Source organism: Lampetra planeri, chromosome 54 (assembly GCF_965212315.1).
Source record: "Lampetra planeri chromosome 54, kcLamPlan1.2.h2, whole genome shotgun sequence".
Lineage (NCBI taxonomy): Eukaryota > Metazoa > Chordata > Hyperoartia > Petromyzontiformes > Petromyzontidae > Lampetra > Lampetra planeri.
Window position 1 is genome coordinate 5,664,909 of NC_136160.1, and position 15,728 is coordinate 5,680,636.

The following is a 15,728-nucleotide window of genomic DNA, read 5'->3' on the forward strand; positions in this document are numbered from 1 at the left end:
TGCTAATGGTAAAAAAATAAATCTGTATTTTTCTGTGCTTTGTTTTCTTAAGCGACGCATCACCAGCGGTGATGGAACTGTTGCGACATCAAACTGCAGGGAGGCCCCCGTGTCCCCCGTGCAAATTGGCTTGAGATGTAACAATGTCCCGACGACAATGATCAGAACGGAGGGAGCGGCAGTGCAGCGGTTAGTGCACTGCGCTTTTAAACGAGGATATCCCAGTTTGATTCCCGGCCGAGGCTAACATCAGAGGCGAATGGCATCTTTAAACGTTTCCCTGTAAGTGATAGAGAGCTTAGTCAGGAAAAGAAACAAATTTAATGATCAGTTTCTGAATAAGCTCTCATTGCGTGCAGTGAAACGTCGGACGCCGTGCCGAACTTGCACGCCGGCACAACCCGAACACGCGGAATGCGAAAACCTGCGCAGGCCTAACACACGACTATCACCGATCTCTGCGTCATCCACCAACCCCTGCTTCCAAAGCCCCGGATTAGCGGACGCACATCCCCCCCTCCCCATGCGGAGGATAAGCAGCGGCAGCTGGGACATCCGCGTGCTAATCGGACGCTTTGCATGCATGTTGAACTTCTTTAGCACCGCACGTAGCCAACCGTACTGATCGGAGCTATGTATAATACGGGCTTTTTTGGGGGTTGGATCGTGTAAATCTAACCCCAAAACACCTTTATTACGGCGCTTTGTATGTTGAACTTCTTTCACACCGTACGTAGCTAACCGTTCTAATCTGAGGTGTGTGTGTGAGAGGGGGGGTGGACACCAAAACTAAACACGAAAAAAAAACAGTTCTAAAGAAATTAGTTTTCAATCTAGATTTACACGTCACGACACGCACACGCACGTACGCCTGTCCGTCTGCCTGCCCGCTCGGTTGGTCTCAAAACTAAAATCATGAAAATATATGCAAGACTCAAGGAGTAGGCGCGACCATCGAGATGCTAATTCAAACAGTGAATAACATCAGCTGGAATCCGTTACATTTTTTCTGGTCAACAAAAAAAACCAAAATCGTAAAAATTCTGGCCGCCTTATTTTTCACTCTCTCTCGCTCTCTCTCGTTTAATTCTAGCGTGCAGAAATGTCCCCTTCTGAGTTTTGAGTTTTTGTACGCGCAGTCGCCGATTTAGCAAGCGACAACGAGATTCCGCATCACAACACGACGCTACGACTCAACTGCAACGTATGCCACATGGTGGCGAGGAGATGTTAACTCCCTCGCCTGGTATGCAGGAGGTCGTGGATTCGATCCCGCCATTGACTCCTGCTGTATATTCGGAGTTTGCGTGTCTCTCTCTCTCTCCCCGTGGTCGCGTGGATTTTTCATCTGGGTCCGCCGATTTTTCCCTCCACATTGAGACTCAACGTTCAGATGATTTGGCTGCTAGAAATGTCCACGTGATGATAAGCCACTTCGTTGAGCTCCCATTTGTGATAGCAAAGGGTCGCTTCTGAAAAATTAGCTCAGTGGGCCTGACCTGGTAAAATAAAAAATAGTTTACAGCTTAACTCTCTAAAACTATTCCCGGCTCGCGTACATACGTCACTCAAGTATACAAGAAGGTGATGTGGCCATACACTTAGGATACTTGCACACAAAGACAAAAATCCCCCGTATCGCCATAACAGACTGTTGGGGAAAGTGCATACACACACACGCACACACGCCACGACGTTTAACCATCTCCTGTTTAGCTTTGCAGACCGGGCGAAAATGCTGCCAGTGAGGACCCATTAAGTCTACAAGTCTACTTAAATACAAAAATATCATTAATACTTTTATTTACGATGGAAGGCATGGGGCAAACACCGGTTCAGTCATCGCCCGCCACTGGTGCGAGCCCTGGCCGCAAATCAAACGAGCGTCGTCACGTTCAAACAGCGGTGCGCTCACCACCGTGCCACCATTCCCCCAACCCAAGCAACAACGTAATATAAAGACAAAGATCCCCCGTACAGGCTTTCGGGGAAAGTGCTATTAAGCGAGCACCTACGACGGCCGGTATGACACACGAGCGGGTGGGGGTGGGGGGGCAGCCTTTGTCTCCCGACCGCTGATTTAAAATTAAAATAAATTACTTTTACATTACACACGGCACACAGCGTACGCGTTTAAGGTTGAATCGACCAAAGAAGGGGGGGGGGGGAGGAGGCCCAAGACCCGTGCGGGAAAACCGCCGCCGATGTCGGCCGCTGCCCCTGGAATCGAACTCGGGTGCCGCGGGGTTCAATGAGTGTAGTGAAGACATTAGTTTAGTTTATTTCATTCTATTTCGATTTAAAGCTTTCGTGACTGCAGGGATTTATCTTCTTGGTTCTTTCGGTAAAGTCACGTAGAAGGGAAGTAATAAAATAATAAAAATAAAACATAATAAAACAATTCTCACGACGTTTCGGCCACAACGCACCCCAATGGGTTCGTGCCGCCAGTGCGGCGCGCTAACCTCCCGCGCAGCGCGCAGCAGCAGTAGCAGCAGCAGCAGCAGCGGCAGCAGCAGCAGGGCGCTTGCCGCGGCTCGCAATATTAATGTGCGCACACATACGCACGCGTAATGATTAATTCATAAAACCGCTTAAAATCTTCCCCCCCCCCCCCCCCATTTAATGGCGATTAATAACAATCAGCGCTCGCCACGGCAATAAACGGAAAGCGTTTCTGTTTTTCGTGAGTAGGCGCGCAATTGCTCATAGGGGAATGCTCAATAATTCTTTGGAAGGAGCCCTTGGGGAGGAGAGGTGGGGGGAGGGGCCGAGGGAGGGTGAGAGAGGCTCGAAGCGGAGAGTTGAAGGGGCGGAGGCGCGCAGTTTATTAATCTGCGCTAATTGCCCTCGTAGAGTAAACTCATAAAACCGCGTTGCAGCAGCGCCACAACCGCCAGGTTAATGGCGTTTACACGCCGGGGGTTGCGTGTCATCGGCGCGGCGGCCAGGGTGGGGTAGCCGTGGGTGTGGGTGGAGGTGGTGTGGGTGAGTGTGGGTGGAGGTGGTGTGGGTGGAGGTGGTGTGGGTGAGTGTTGGTGGAGGTGCTGTGGGTGAGTGTGGGCGGAGGTGGTGTGGGTGAGTGTGGGTGGAGGTGGCGTGGATGGACGTAGTGTGGGTGGAGGTGGTGTGGGTGAGTGTGGGTGGTGTGCGTGGAGGTGGTGATGTGGGTGAGTGTTGGTGGAGGTGGTGTGGTTGAGTGTGGGTGGAGGTGGTGTGGTTGAGTGTGGGTGGAGGTGGTGTGGGTGGAGGTGGTGTGGGTGGAGGTGGTGTGGTTGAGTGTGGGTGGAGGTGGCGTGGATGGAGGTGGTGTGGGTGGAGGTGGTGTGGGTGGAGGTGGTGTGGTTGAGTGTGGGTGGAGGTGGTGTGGTTGAGTGTGGGTGGAGGTGGTGTGGTTGAGTGTGGGTGGAGGTGGTGTGGGTGGAGGTGGTGTGGGTGGAGGTGGTGTGGTTGAGTGTGGGTGGAGGTGGTGTGGATGGAGGTGGTGTGGGTGGAGGTGGTGTGGGTGGAGGTGGTGTGGTTGAGTGTGGGTGGAGGTGGTGTGGTTGAGTGTGGGTGGAGGTGGTGCGAGCGAGTGCCGGTAGAGGAAACCAAACGTGGCCGTTCCCGAGGTTGGCGACACGCGCTCACGAGGTTGGACCCGCCAAGCTTTGTGCCGCAGTGGCCGTGCCTGGCATTGGCGCGTACACGGGGGAGCGTTTCGCCCGGGGCATGCGCTATCTCCGAGGTCAGAGCGCCGAGCTGGCAGCGCTGAGATCCCGCGCTTCGAATTCCACATTTCAACCGCCTGCGATTAAACCGCGTTCTCAAGCGCGGCGAGTTGATTGACTAGGCCCCGTCACGAATGACTGCACAGAAAGAAGAAAAAAAACAACAACAACAAAAACATCGCATTCAAATTGATCCTGCCTTTAATAGGCCAAATTCCAGGGACGTATCGCGGTTTGACTGCCGTGCGACGGACGCTGCTCCTCTGCAGCGGAGCGTGTGGGAATCACGTGGGCTGGTGGTCACATGAAGAAGGGGGGTCTCGTCTCCTCGAGGTAGCCCTACGATATCCGCTTACCCCGGGCCGTCCCCCAACACGAAGGCGCGACACCGATTCCCCGTGTCACGAAGCGACACTCATGGTGCGATCGGGATAACGATTTAACAAATCGGGGGGAAAATAGCAAAGTTAAAACTGCGGGGGATTTATTTATCCCGGAGAGACGAGAACAACTAAAAGTTAAACTAAGCGACCACCAACAACTCCAACTTACACAACCAAAGAGCCATTTGCTGCATTAATGATCTAGATTCGGAGATAATTATGCAGACGCCTCTAAGGCCGACCAAATGGCATGCCAGCAAGCCAGCCGCTCCACCGAGCGGAGCGTCTCTTCTTTACACGATGCCACTCTCCCAGGCCCGAAAGCCTTCTCCCACATTACTCACAGCCGTGCCAGCGGCCTCCGGGGCTTACACGAGGGCAGCTGTTTATTACAGTTAGCATCTCAAACAAGACAGACGAGGAGGAGGAGGAGGCACAGAGTGAGCGAGCAGGAGGAGGAGGATGGGAGAGCAGGGAGTTGTGGCTAAAGCCAAACTAGTTTAATGATTAGCTCTCAAATACTTCTCCCAGGCTCTTGTAGCAAAAGCCCGCGGGGGGCGACAGTGGTTGCCTTGCCGCGTACGCGCCAATAGACCAACAGCCGCCTTGCCAATCAATCCGCTGCTGGATGAGGTTCGTGTAAGGGGGGGGGTTGCCCGACCACGCTTGGCTGCGCCGTGTTGGTGGAGGCGTCGGAGTACAGAGTGACAACGGATTTAGCCGCACAGCCCGCAGCGTAGGCCCCACGACGGCCTGCAAACGCCCGCTATTCCACGGCGGTCGCACGTCCGAGCGCAGACACGTCCACAAAAGTCTGCTTAGCTTGCGAGGCACCACGAGACCGGATGCCGGCCGGCACGCGAGCGGGTTGGGTATGGCCAGCGCAACCTCCGGCCGCCACCGTCTCCCCAGTGGCGACGTTTTCACACACCGCACGCCGGTCTACTTATTCGAGGCTGAGTCGACCCTAGGGGAGGTGGCCCAGGATCGGTTCGGACAATCGTCACCGGTGTCCGTGGGTGTGAACGGGAATCGAACCTCGGGGTCGCTGCCGGGTTTTCGTAGCGCACGGCAGCAGCAGCAATAATAATTCAGCGCGTAAATAACAATGCAAACGAATCGTCGTCGCGAAGAACTGCGTTAAATCTCCACGACGACGACGACGACCCATATGCTTGTTGTGCGTTCTGTATTCCTGCAGAATTGTGCGTCGTACCAGGATCCACATCTGGCAGTTCCCACAAGCGTTGGCTGGTTCAAGCGAGCCACGACTCTGCTCACGAATCGCTGGATGTCGAAAGCGGGCCAGAGTTTTGCTCGTGCAGAATTCGATGGCGCACACAATGGTGCACTCCCAGAAGGCCTTGTGGCGGACGGGAAGTGTAAAGGATGGGGGGGGGCGGACGTGTCGAGGAGACGATGCTTGACTTAAAGCTTTCGCGAACGCAGGAATTCATATTCTTTGGGTCGAACGGTAAAGCCACGTAGACAGAAAAAATGACAAAAAATATCGACGTTTCGATCGCAACACAAGCGGTCGTCTTCAGGAAAATGGCTTTACCGAAAGACCCAAAGAATATGAGACAATGCCGATCCATTATCTTCACGGCAACAGGCCCGTTTACTCCTCTGTTCAAGACCGAAACAGGAGGACTTCTTCACAATTCTGGCTAATCGACCCAATGGAGCTGGTTGTTGCAATCGCCAGCGAGACGTCGTTAAGTCGAATTGTAAATGTAGTGGGTTTAACTCTCCAACACACCGTTGTGTGCTGAACGAGTAACGAATTGGCACGTTTGGTTTATGTGACAATCCTTACTAATTGGCTGCGTCGGGTGGTGGCGGGTTTAACGACACATTTATGTTCACGCGATCTGACTAAAAAAAACTCCATTATGGATAATATTGGTCGTGAAAGCCTACGACTACTACTACGTGTTAAACTAACACACCAACTGCCACGCTAAAAATTAGAACCGCGGTCTTATCGGCCGGGTGACAAACCGCCACTCCTCCGGTACCCGATTAGTGCGCCCAAGACGCTGTGGGCAACGGACAAGCACCGCTCTTCATGCTGTGACTGTTCCACCTGAAGACGGAAGCTTGTGTTGCCTCCGAAACGTCGTGATTTTTATTTTATTTAACTTTTATTAATTAAAATTTTTTACCTACGTGACTTTACCGAAAAAACCTAAGAATATGAATCCTTGCAGTCACGAAAGCTTCAAATCTAGAATTAAGCACCGCTCTCTCGCCCGTCATTTTCCAAGCGGCCGTGGGACCTCCTCGTACGGTCGCGTGGAACGGGGCCGTGGCCCGTATCTGGCCGCCCACGGGGGGGGGAGGGCGGAGGGGTCGTAGGTTCGCCACATCCCCCTCGGTTAACGGAAAGTAATTTCTGCGGCTGCCTTATCGCAGGCCTTCATCACCACCGCCTTTGGTGTTGTTGGGCAAGGCACCCGTTCGCTCGGGCAACGACGTTCACCTGGCGACAGGAACGTGACCGGGTGGATGATGAGGTGGGCTCGCAAACATCACCCGCGCACGGGCCTGAGAGCACCGTGTTCCTTCTGGACTACTCTTGTGCCTCTCACCTACGCTCGGCGCGCGTTTCGATCGCGACCGTGACGCACCTCGTTTGTCCGTCGTGCAGTATTCCCTGAAGAAACCCCGCAGTCGTCCTCTGCAACGCTGACGTTCGTGTCTCTCACCGCTTTGCTCAGACGCGACATCGCGGATCTCCCGCGTAAAACAGCCGTGCAACCGGCTGCGAGGAGGGACCCCGTCGTCCGTGCAACGAATCAAATCGGCTCAAGCTCCATCGCGACGTGGACGAAATCCGCGATCGGATGGGAGTCGCGCACCACGACCCCGCCCCCCCCCCTTCCCTGGTGTGTGGCGTACGAGCGCGCGCGACAGACATGACACGCGGACAGACGAAACCAAGACAGACACGACTCATCGGACGAGAAGCCCGTGCGGACAGGAAGAGAGCGGCGGCGGGGGGGGGGTGTGTGCCCGCACGCCGGTGCGAGCAGTCGCCCACCTGCTGGGCGAGCGACGCAGTCCCGCTTCACCAGTCCGTTGGGCAGCAGCGGCGCCAGCTGCGGCGCCAGCTTGGCCAGGCTGGGCACGTCGAACTGCTGCAGCTTCTGCACCAGCAACACGAGACACACACGAAAGAGGGCACGGGGGAGGGGGGGGGGGACACCTCCGCGTTAAAGACGGTAATGTAAGCGAGCGCCGATTATGGCCGGCACGCCACGGTGGCGGGATGTTAACCACCTCTCGCATGGCATACAGGGAGGTCCCGTAGGTTCGATCCGGACCCTGAAGCCTGCTACGTATTTGTGGCCGCGTGGATGTTTTTTCTCCGGGTCCTCCGGTTTTTCTCTCCACATTTTGAATCAACGTCACACACGTTCAGAGTTCTCGGCTGCGAAACATTTCCACGTGCCGACGATGAGCCACTTCGTTGAGCTACCATTTATGGATGGACAGGTCGCTGCTACCTGGAGAAAAAAAAAATTGCTTCGTTTTACTTGAGCTTAACTGGGGGATGGTGTCGTGAGAAATGTGCCCGGCCACCTTTGTCTCCATTGGAACTATAATTTAGGGCCGAGTCCACCTAGGGAGGTTCACAAAGGCAAGGCGACATGCAGGCTCGGAGGTCAGACTGCCGACGCCCAGGGTTCAAATGCAGGCAGCTGCCCGTGACTCAGCCTGGCCACCACCGACTTGTGCAAAAGACAAAAAATTCCCATATAGTCTTAATAGACTGTTGGGGCAAGTGCTGTTAACGAGCACCTATGAAGGCCGTCACAGCACATGAGGGGGGTGTGGGTGGCCAGCACCACGCCTGGCCGACTTTCGTCTCCCGAGTGGCGATGTTTACTACACACCGCACCAGGTACTCATTTGAGGCCGAGTCGGCAACGCGCTGACCAATACACTACCGCTCCCCACACTGAATAAAACAGAGACTCATAGACTCGCATAGGAGACCCATAGAGTTGTGATTAAACTGGGTTCTCAGGTGTAGCGACGTCGATGGCCTCAGCCTAGTGACCAACGAGCAGACTAAAAAAAACCTCCCCATCGGATAAAATTTGGTTTTGCACTCAACTTGGCTAAATTCCAGCTCTTGAGAATTCAAAATATCCGTTTGATCATCATGCGAAGACCCTCACTCTCAAAAAACGGGTGGGAAAGTGCTGCCCCCTCCACTGCGTGTGGTGACCGGAGATCAGTTGAAGAAAAATTAACCCGTAAAAACAAAGTTTTTCACTATAAATCCTTTATGCGTGGCGGCTAGAGTCCTCTCGTCCTCTGGCTTGAGATGGCTGCCACCTATGGGTCAGATGATTGCCTGCCACCATTAAGCAATTGGTAATTAAATATAAAAAAAAATTTCAAAAAAGTGTAACATTTTGGGGAAAAAATTTCACGAAAAGAAATTGTCACGCACAACGAGTCTGTGTGGAAAATGTCAGCTCGATTAGATTACGGGAAGTGGGTTAAAAAACGACCGAAAGATTTGCACGGTCGTAAGCAAGCAAGCAAGCACGCAAGTGAACTTAATATAAAGGATTTAAAAAAGAAGAAAGCATCTCAGCGGTAGCTCTGCAATGTCTGCTTCTGTGGGCCCACTAACTCCAACGCTGCTCTGCGAGATTTCCGACGGTAACAGCAGTGCGACGTCCATGGCACAACCGCGATAACAAACAAAAATTGGGGGGGGGAAACGGGGGGAAAAAAATAAGAGCTGGAGCTTCCCTACCAACGGCGACCGACGGACCCCCCGACATTTAAGCCCAATCCTCGTCTCCCTTGCGGCTGTACCAGCTGGTCAATCTGCACAGCGCTGCTGCTTGTTCACCCTCTACGCAGACTGCTGCTTGTTCACTCTCTACGCAGACTGCTGCTTGTTCACCCTCTGCGCAGACTGCTGCTTGTTCACTCTCTACGCAGACTGCTGCTTGTTCACTCTCTACGCAGACTGCTGCTTGTTCACCCTCTGCGCAGACTGCTGCTTGTTCACTCTCTACGCAGACTGCTGCTTGTTCACCCTCTACGCAGACTGCTGCTTGTTCACTCTCTACGCAGACTGCTGCTTGTTCACTCTCTACGCAAACTGATGCTTGTTCACTCTCTACGCAGACTGATGCTTGTTCACCCTCTATGCAGACTGCTACTTGTTCACTCTCTACGCAAACTGCTGCTTGTTCACTCTCTATGCAGACTGTTGCTTGTTCACTCTCTATGCAGACTGCTGCTTGTTCACTCTCTACGCAGACTGCTGCTTGTTCACTCTCTATGCAGACTGCTGCTTGTTCACCCTCTACGCAGACTGCTGCTTGTTCACCCTCTACGCAGACTGCTGCTTGTTCACTCTCTGCGCAGACTGCTGCTTGTTCACTCTCTACGCAGACTGCTGCTTGTTCACTCTCTACGCAGACTGCTGCTTGTTCACTCTCTACGCAAACTGATGCTTGTTCACCCTCTACGCAGACTGCTGCTTGTTCACTCTCTACGCAAACTGCTGCTTGTTCACTCTCTACGCAGACTGCTGCTTGTTCACTCTCTACGCAAACTGATGCTTGTTCACTCTCTACGCAGACTGCTGCTTGTTCACCCTCTACGCAGACTGCTGCTTGTTCACTCTCTACGCAGACTGCTGCTTGTTCACTCTCTACGCAAACTGATGCTTGTTCACCCTCTACGCAGACTGCTGCTTGTTCACTCTCTACGCAGACTGCTGTGTGCGTGTGTGTGTGTACCAGTACGGTGCGAGAGAAGTTCAACATGCATAGATGATGGTCGGATGGATAGTGTTAGTTCAAGGGATCTACACACGGTTGCAGCAAGCACCGTGTGTGTGACACGGTGGCCACGCCTGCCGCCCTTCTGTCAATCCCCCGCTGGACAAGGCCTTCCTCCAAGCCGTGCGGGATTTATCTGACCATACTTCACCACGCTGGCCAGTGCCGTGTTGGTGAATGTGCGGAGCGTGGACGCGGGAGCGCAGCAGTGCGGCACGGCGCTGCCCTCCACTGCCCGTCCCGTGGCCCTGCAACACCCCTCTCTGTGCCCAACCGGTGACCTTCCAGGCTCAAACCCTGCTGAGCTACTGAGGTTCGACGAGGCGGGACACGTTCTGATGCGCTCCGCTCACTGGTTCTGATTTCACGCAAGCGACCAATGGCCAGACGGCATCTGCGATCCGCCGAAATAAAGAACGTAGCGCGCTTTTGCTCAATTTAAAAATGGGTTCTTATGAAATGTATATAGATTGATGTAAATTATGCCTGGATGGCGCTTCGATGGGTGACCGACTCCATGCATAACAGGTGTTGTAGGCTGGCTGTAGGGCGACATTTTCAGCAGGGCCTACATCAAAATACAGGACGCACTACAAAGCTCCAACGTCTGCGCTCCCCACCTCCACCAAACCCGCACCGGCCGGCGAGGTGAAGTACGGTCAAAATAACCCCCCCTCCAACCCCCCCCCTCCCACGACCCGCACCTTGAGCGGGAGGGGCCCTCATCCAGCAGCGGATATGTGGCAACAGAGCCGTACCATGCGCAGGTTTATTGGGGAGACGAAGAAACAATATTTCATTAAACCTTCTCACCCCGTGACGTAACCGTGAACGGCCGATGTGTTCTGCTTAAATAATTCACAGTCCCTCGCGGCGCATGTTTGCACACGCAACCGCGCGTGTCCCGTACCAGTGCGAGTACACGCAGGGGGGGGGGGGGGGCAGAGGCTTAATTTCTCCCCGAATATTTTCCCCGACGCCGCTGGCAGACCCGGAGGGCAAGGGAGCGACAAAAGCCCCCGGGGGTCATTCATTCGGTGGCGGCGAATTAGTTGTACATTTCTGGGTGCCCGCCACGGGGACGGACATTCTTTTTATTTTCGTATGCGCTTCGGACGAAGCGTGTTGGTGCTCACCGTGTCTCAACGAAGGTTGCGGCTGGAAATTAGGCGGCGGCGAGTGCACGCGTATACATATTTAATTACAAACGCATAAAACGATTCGACGGCTTCTGTGAGGGAGGGCAACACAAGATGTATCGCCTTACGGGGCGACCCGCGCCCGCTGATAACGTCGTCGCGTCTCCACCGAACGTCAATCGCCGTCGCCGGGACAAGCCGCCGCCGACAGCCGACTCGCCCCCGAGGAGACGGCCGCGGCTGACACTCGTGGTCACGGTGACAACACGCACCAAAGAGCAAAACAGCCGAATGAGTAAATTAATCAAATGCCACCACGCCATCGTTGCCTGTCGCCGGCCTTTGACCCACGGCATCGCGATAGCGGTCATTCAAACGAACAAATACGGCGTGGCGCTTGTTAGTGGTGATTGTGGTGGAGGTTAGCGGTGATTGCGGTGCTGGTTGACAGCAACGGTTAGAAACGTCACGCGGTTTTCTTTTGCGCTGGGTTTCTATGCTCGGAAAACCTGGCTTCCTCCCGTATAACCTGGCATTTGGTCAAACATTCCAATCAACCAGGAGCCACCCCCCCCCCCGAAGAAGAGAACTGGTGAGGTTTCCCTGCGTAAGCGTCATCATCATCATCATCGTTGATGGCGAACAATGATATGAGGGCGGAGCGAGAGACGGCATTGAGTGGACAAGCGAGACACGAGGCCACACAGAGGCCCACGACAAATGAGGAAAGGAGCAAGCGATGTCACATTTTTTTAGACGATCGTTGTCCCATTAATCCCTCGCTTAGTCTCTCTCTCTTTCTCTCTCCCTCCCTCCCTCTCTCTCTCTCTCACTCTCCACGAGCGCCGATAATCAATGGGACGCCGACGCGCGAATTACATCTCCGACACGCGGACAATATAAAAACAAATATCGCTCAGAGTTTTCCCCGAACGTAAATATTTGTCTCGCGCCACGGGGACAAATTAAGTGGCGGGGGTGGCGAACCGGGGGGGAAAAAGCCGAGAGAAATTAAGTAGCGGCCGCAGAAGCAACCTTCAGAAATACACAAACACGACACCGCCGGCTCCGAATATGAAAGCGGTTACTGTCAAAAGCTGAAGAGAGAGAGGGAAAAAACAACCATCGCAGGAATGTTTTTGAGTTTTTGTTTTTCTTAATATTTTACGGAGCTTGTGTGCGTGCGTGATTCCAGCCGCACATTTCCACGGGGAAGAGGAGGGGGGAGGGGGGGAGCCTTGCCCCAGCCCACGGATTTGGCAAAGTCGGTGGAGCCACAGGGCCCATCCCACACATCCCCCCTCAGTAGACGAACCAACACCCGCCGGGCACAGTCCGAGTTTTGTGTTGTTGCGTTTACGCAGCTGGATTTTAAAAAAACGTAAGGGAGGCGCAAACTGCGAGGCACATTTTTTTTTCCCCGCGACTTTTTCTCTTCGTTTCATTTAACTCACGGGGAGGGGGAAAAAAAACTTCAGAACTCTATTAATAGGCCAGTGTGCCCGGGACTTGCCGAGGATGGCTGTGAATTCCACCGACACAAGAGTGCCCATTCAAAAGCAGCGGCTAAAAAGCCGCGCGCAAAGGGGAGGGAAAAAAACAACCAAACGGACCTCAAAAATAAAAAAAAAGACCACACAAACATTTCATAAAAGTTACGGTCTATACCTTGTAGCGGTGGCAGGGGGGGGGGCGAGGCCCAACGACAACACAGGGCGCGCACCTCACGCTCGCGGCCGCGCGGGAAGCCCTCTCCGCAAAAACAAAAAAGAACAGAGAGAGAGAGAGCGGGCGGCAAAACGAGCGTGGACTGAGCGAAGCCTCACCTCCAGGGCCCTGGTCTCGATATTATAATAACGATTCGAAATTAAAAACCCGCCAGCGAGCCCTCCACCAGCTCGCACGCTTTGTAATTCCTCTCCTCTCGTCACCTCCCCCCCACCCTCCACGCTCGCTCAATCCGAGAAGGCGTATTAAAAAAAAAACCTCGTCGTTTGCAACCTTCAAGAGCGCCCCGTTTGTCGCCGGCCATGTGGCGTCTCGGGCCTGCGCTCAGAATCCCGTGATATTTTTGTTCGACGCAAAAGCACCCCCCACCCCACCACCTCCTTCCCATCGCAGCGCATATTAAATGCAAATCGCAGCTGTTTCGAGCAGCCGCGCGGCAGAGTGGCAAGCAGCCGTGGCAGACCCCCACCACCACCGCCGCCCCTCCACCCCTCGCGAATCCTCCGATTTTACCCTGGGCGTGCATGTGCGTGTGTGTGTACGCGCGTACACGTACGTGCGGGAGAAGAGCAGTGGCAGAATGGGCGAGCGAGCGAGGGAGCGAGAGGGAGCGAGATCAGCCAAGACGAAGGGCGGTTAGTGTGTGTGTTGACCGTGGAGGCCGTCTTAAAGCCACTCGTTGTAGCCGAGGCGGCCAGGGAAGGAACTCGCAGTTGGGGGCCAGCCGGATTTTTTCAAACATTATTTTCTCTAATGCCCCCACCCCCCGCCCGCCCTCCACCATCCACCCCCAACACTTCTCGAGGGAGTGGGTCAATCAAATCGCACTCACACAGGGGAGCGGGGGGGGGGGAATGGCAAAGTAGTCAATAAACAAAGGCGCGAAAAGACCTTCGGACATCATCAAAGGAGCGGCGATTATCAGTGGCGCAAAAATCGACTCGTGGCTACGCGAGCCGCTGCCGCCGCCGGGATTTCTGTTCTCCGGCTTCTGCCGCGGGGGTGCCCGGATGAGGAAATCGCGGTGCCCTTTTCCATTAACGTGCCGGGAAGCATTTCGAAAACAAATCCGACGTGCAACTAAAAGAAAAATATATCGAGATATATAATAGGAGCACATAATTGCTGTTCTTTAACAGCGACGTTGATTGTTTTTGTTACGAAGAAAACAAAGCTCTGATTTATTATGTAATGGGGTTAGAACAATCTTTTTTTTTTGGGGGGGGGGGGGGGTCACGTGTTGTTCTTAGAAATGTTGTGCGGTTGGTGAACGGGCACCATGGTTGCGAGATGTTAACACCCTCGCCTGGTATGCAGGAGGTCGTGGGTTCGATCCCGACCCTGACGCCTGCTGCTGAAAAATTTGGAGTTTGCGGTGTCTCTCTCCCCGTGGCGGCGTGGATTTTTCTCCCGGTCCTCGGGTTTTTCTCTCCACATTTAGAATCAACGTGCGTTTAGAGCATTTGGTTGCTATAAATGTACACAAGATAAGCCACTTATCGTTGAGCTATCAATTGTGGCCAGGTCGCTTCTGAGAAAGAACTGTGTCGTTCAGTGGGCCTTACCTGGTCAAATACAATCGCAAAAATATACAACGGTGGCGCTGTGGTTTGAAATACAGTGCGGTGCAAACTCTGTTACCCGAGCTCCCTTCGTCGTCACGGCAAACATCAGGGATGAGTGATACCTGAACCCCGTGACCTGGGAGCTGTACTGACCGGTGTGGTGAAGTATGGTCAATTAACCCCCATGGAAAGGCCTTCATACAGCACTGAATTGGCCAAGTCACAAATATTATTAAACTGTACTGAAATGTTTCAAACACTGGCCAGTTATCATCATGCTCGTAAAAAATTACACATTAGGATAAAAAAAGGCTTTTTTCATATAAAAACGTTACAATTATTTTACAGATGGACAGACGGACGTACAAACGAAAAGACAGACGCAGAGAGAGAGATATCGACAGACAGACGGACAGAGTGATGCTTTAAGGTCGACTACAAGCTGACTCCGTGTCTAAGGGAATGCGCAATGCATTCCACAATCAAAAGCACAACCCCGCACAACAAGCGCCGGCCACCAACTTTTCGTCAGCGAATCGACCGCTCTCACAAGTAACAGCCGACGGCGGCCACTCAGGGCTTCGCATCTCACCGGACAACCTCCGTTGTTGCTGTGCGACGAACTAGAGGAGGGGGCAGCGACACCGCGACAGGTGGTAACCGCAGCCCCACAGCCGGAGAGGTAGCCTGGACGCGGTGTGCCGGGCGTGGAAATATCTTCTTGGTCACCGACACAGACTCGGCTGAAATGCATTCCTTGGCGCCGCTCACGACGAGGCCTACACACCGGCGATTTGCAATCTCCGAAAATCAACTTTCTCGCTTAAAATAATTCACACGGTGGTATTAAACATCATCGTTATTATTTGCACTACTTTCTCGTCCAACTCAATACTTGTTTTCTTTCTCGGTTTCATTTCCGTTTCAATTTTCTGGGCCACCTCGCGAAGTGAAAAGACAAACATGCGTGGGGGGGGGGGTGTCAGCGTTTCTAAATTTTGAATTGGTCCAAAGCGGCAAAATCCCTGGCTCTGGTTTTGCACGACGCCTACTCTGTAACGCGCCCAGCCCGCCTGCATAACCGATAGGCAACAGATGCTAGTGGGATTAGGAACGCCGCATCGCTGGCTTGGCAGGAACCGCCTTGGTCACGGCGGGCTGGGCCAGACAGACGGATAGACGGGCGTAGTTGGGTCATTATAGATGGACGGACGGACGGAGAGACAAACTAACAGATGGATGAAGAGGCAGGCGAATGGACGGACAAGTACAACTTGGGAAACAGGCAGAGGACAGACGGACGGAAAGATGGATGGACAAATAATAAGAGCGATGGACAGACACACAGACATATGGGCATACGTACGTACAGAGACACAGA

The 15,728-nt window shown here is 53.6% G+C and overlaps 1 protein-coding gene across 1 annotated transcript in view; it reads right to left on the reverse strand.

The window, feature by feature from the left end:
- The window catches only part of LOC144735169 (uncharacterized), a 189,509-nt gene that overhangs the window by 43,706 nt on the left and 130,075 nt on the right, over positions 1-15,728 (reverse strand). Inside the window, exon 5 of the mRNA XM_078617614.1 lies at positions 7,140-7,245. Coding sequence (XP_078473740.1) covers positions 7,140-7,245 — 106 coding nt within the window. The remainder of the gene's footprint in view (positions 1-7,139; positions 7,246-15,728) is intronic.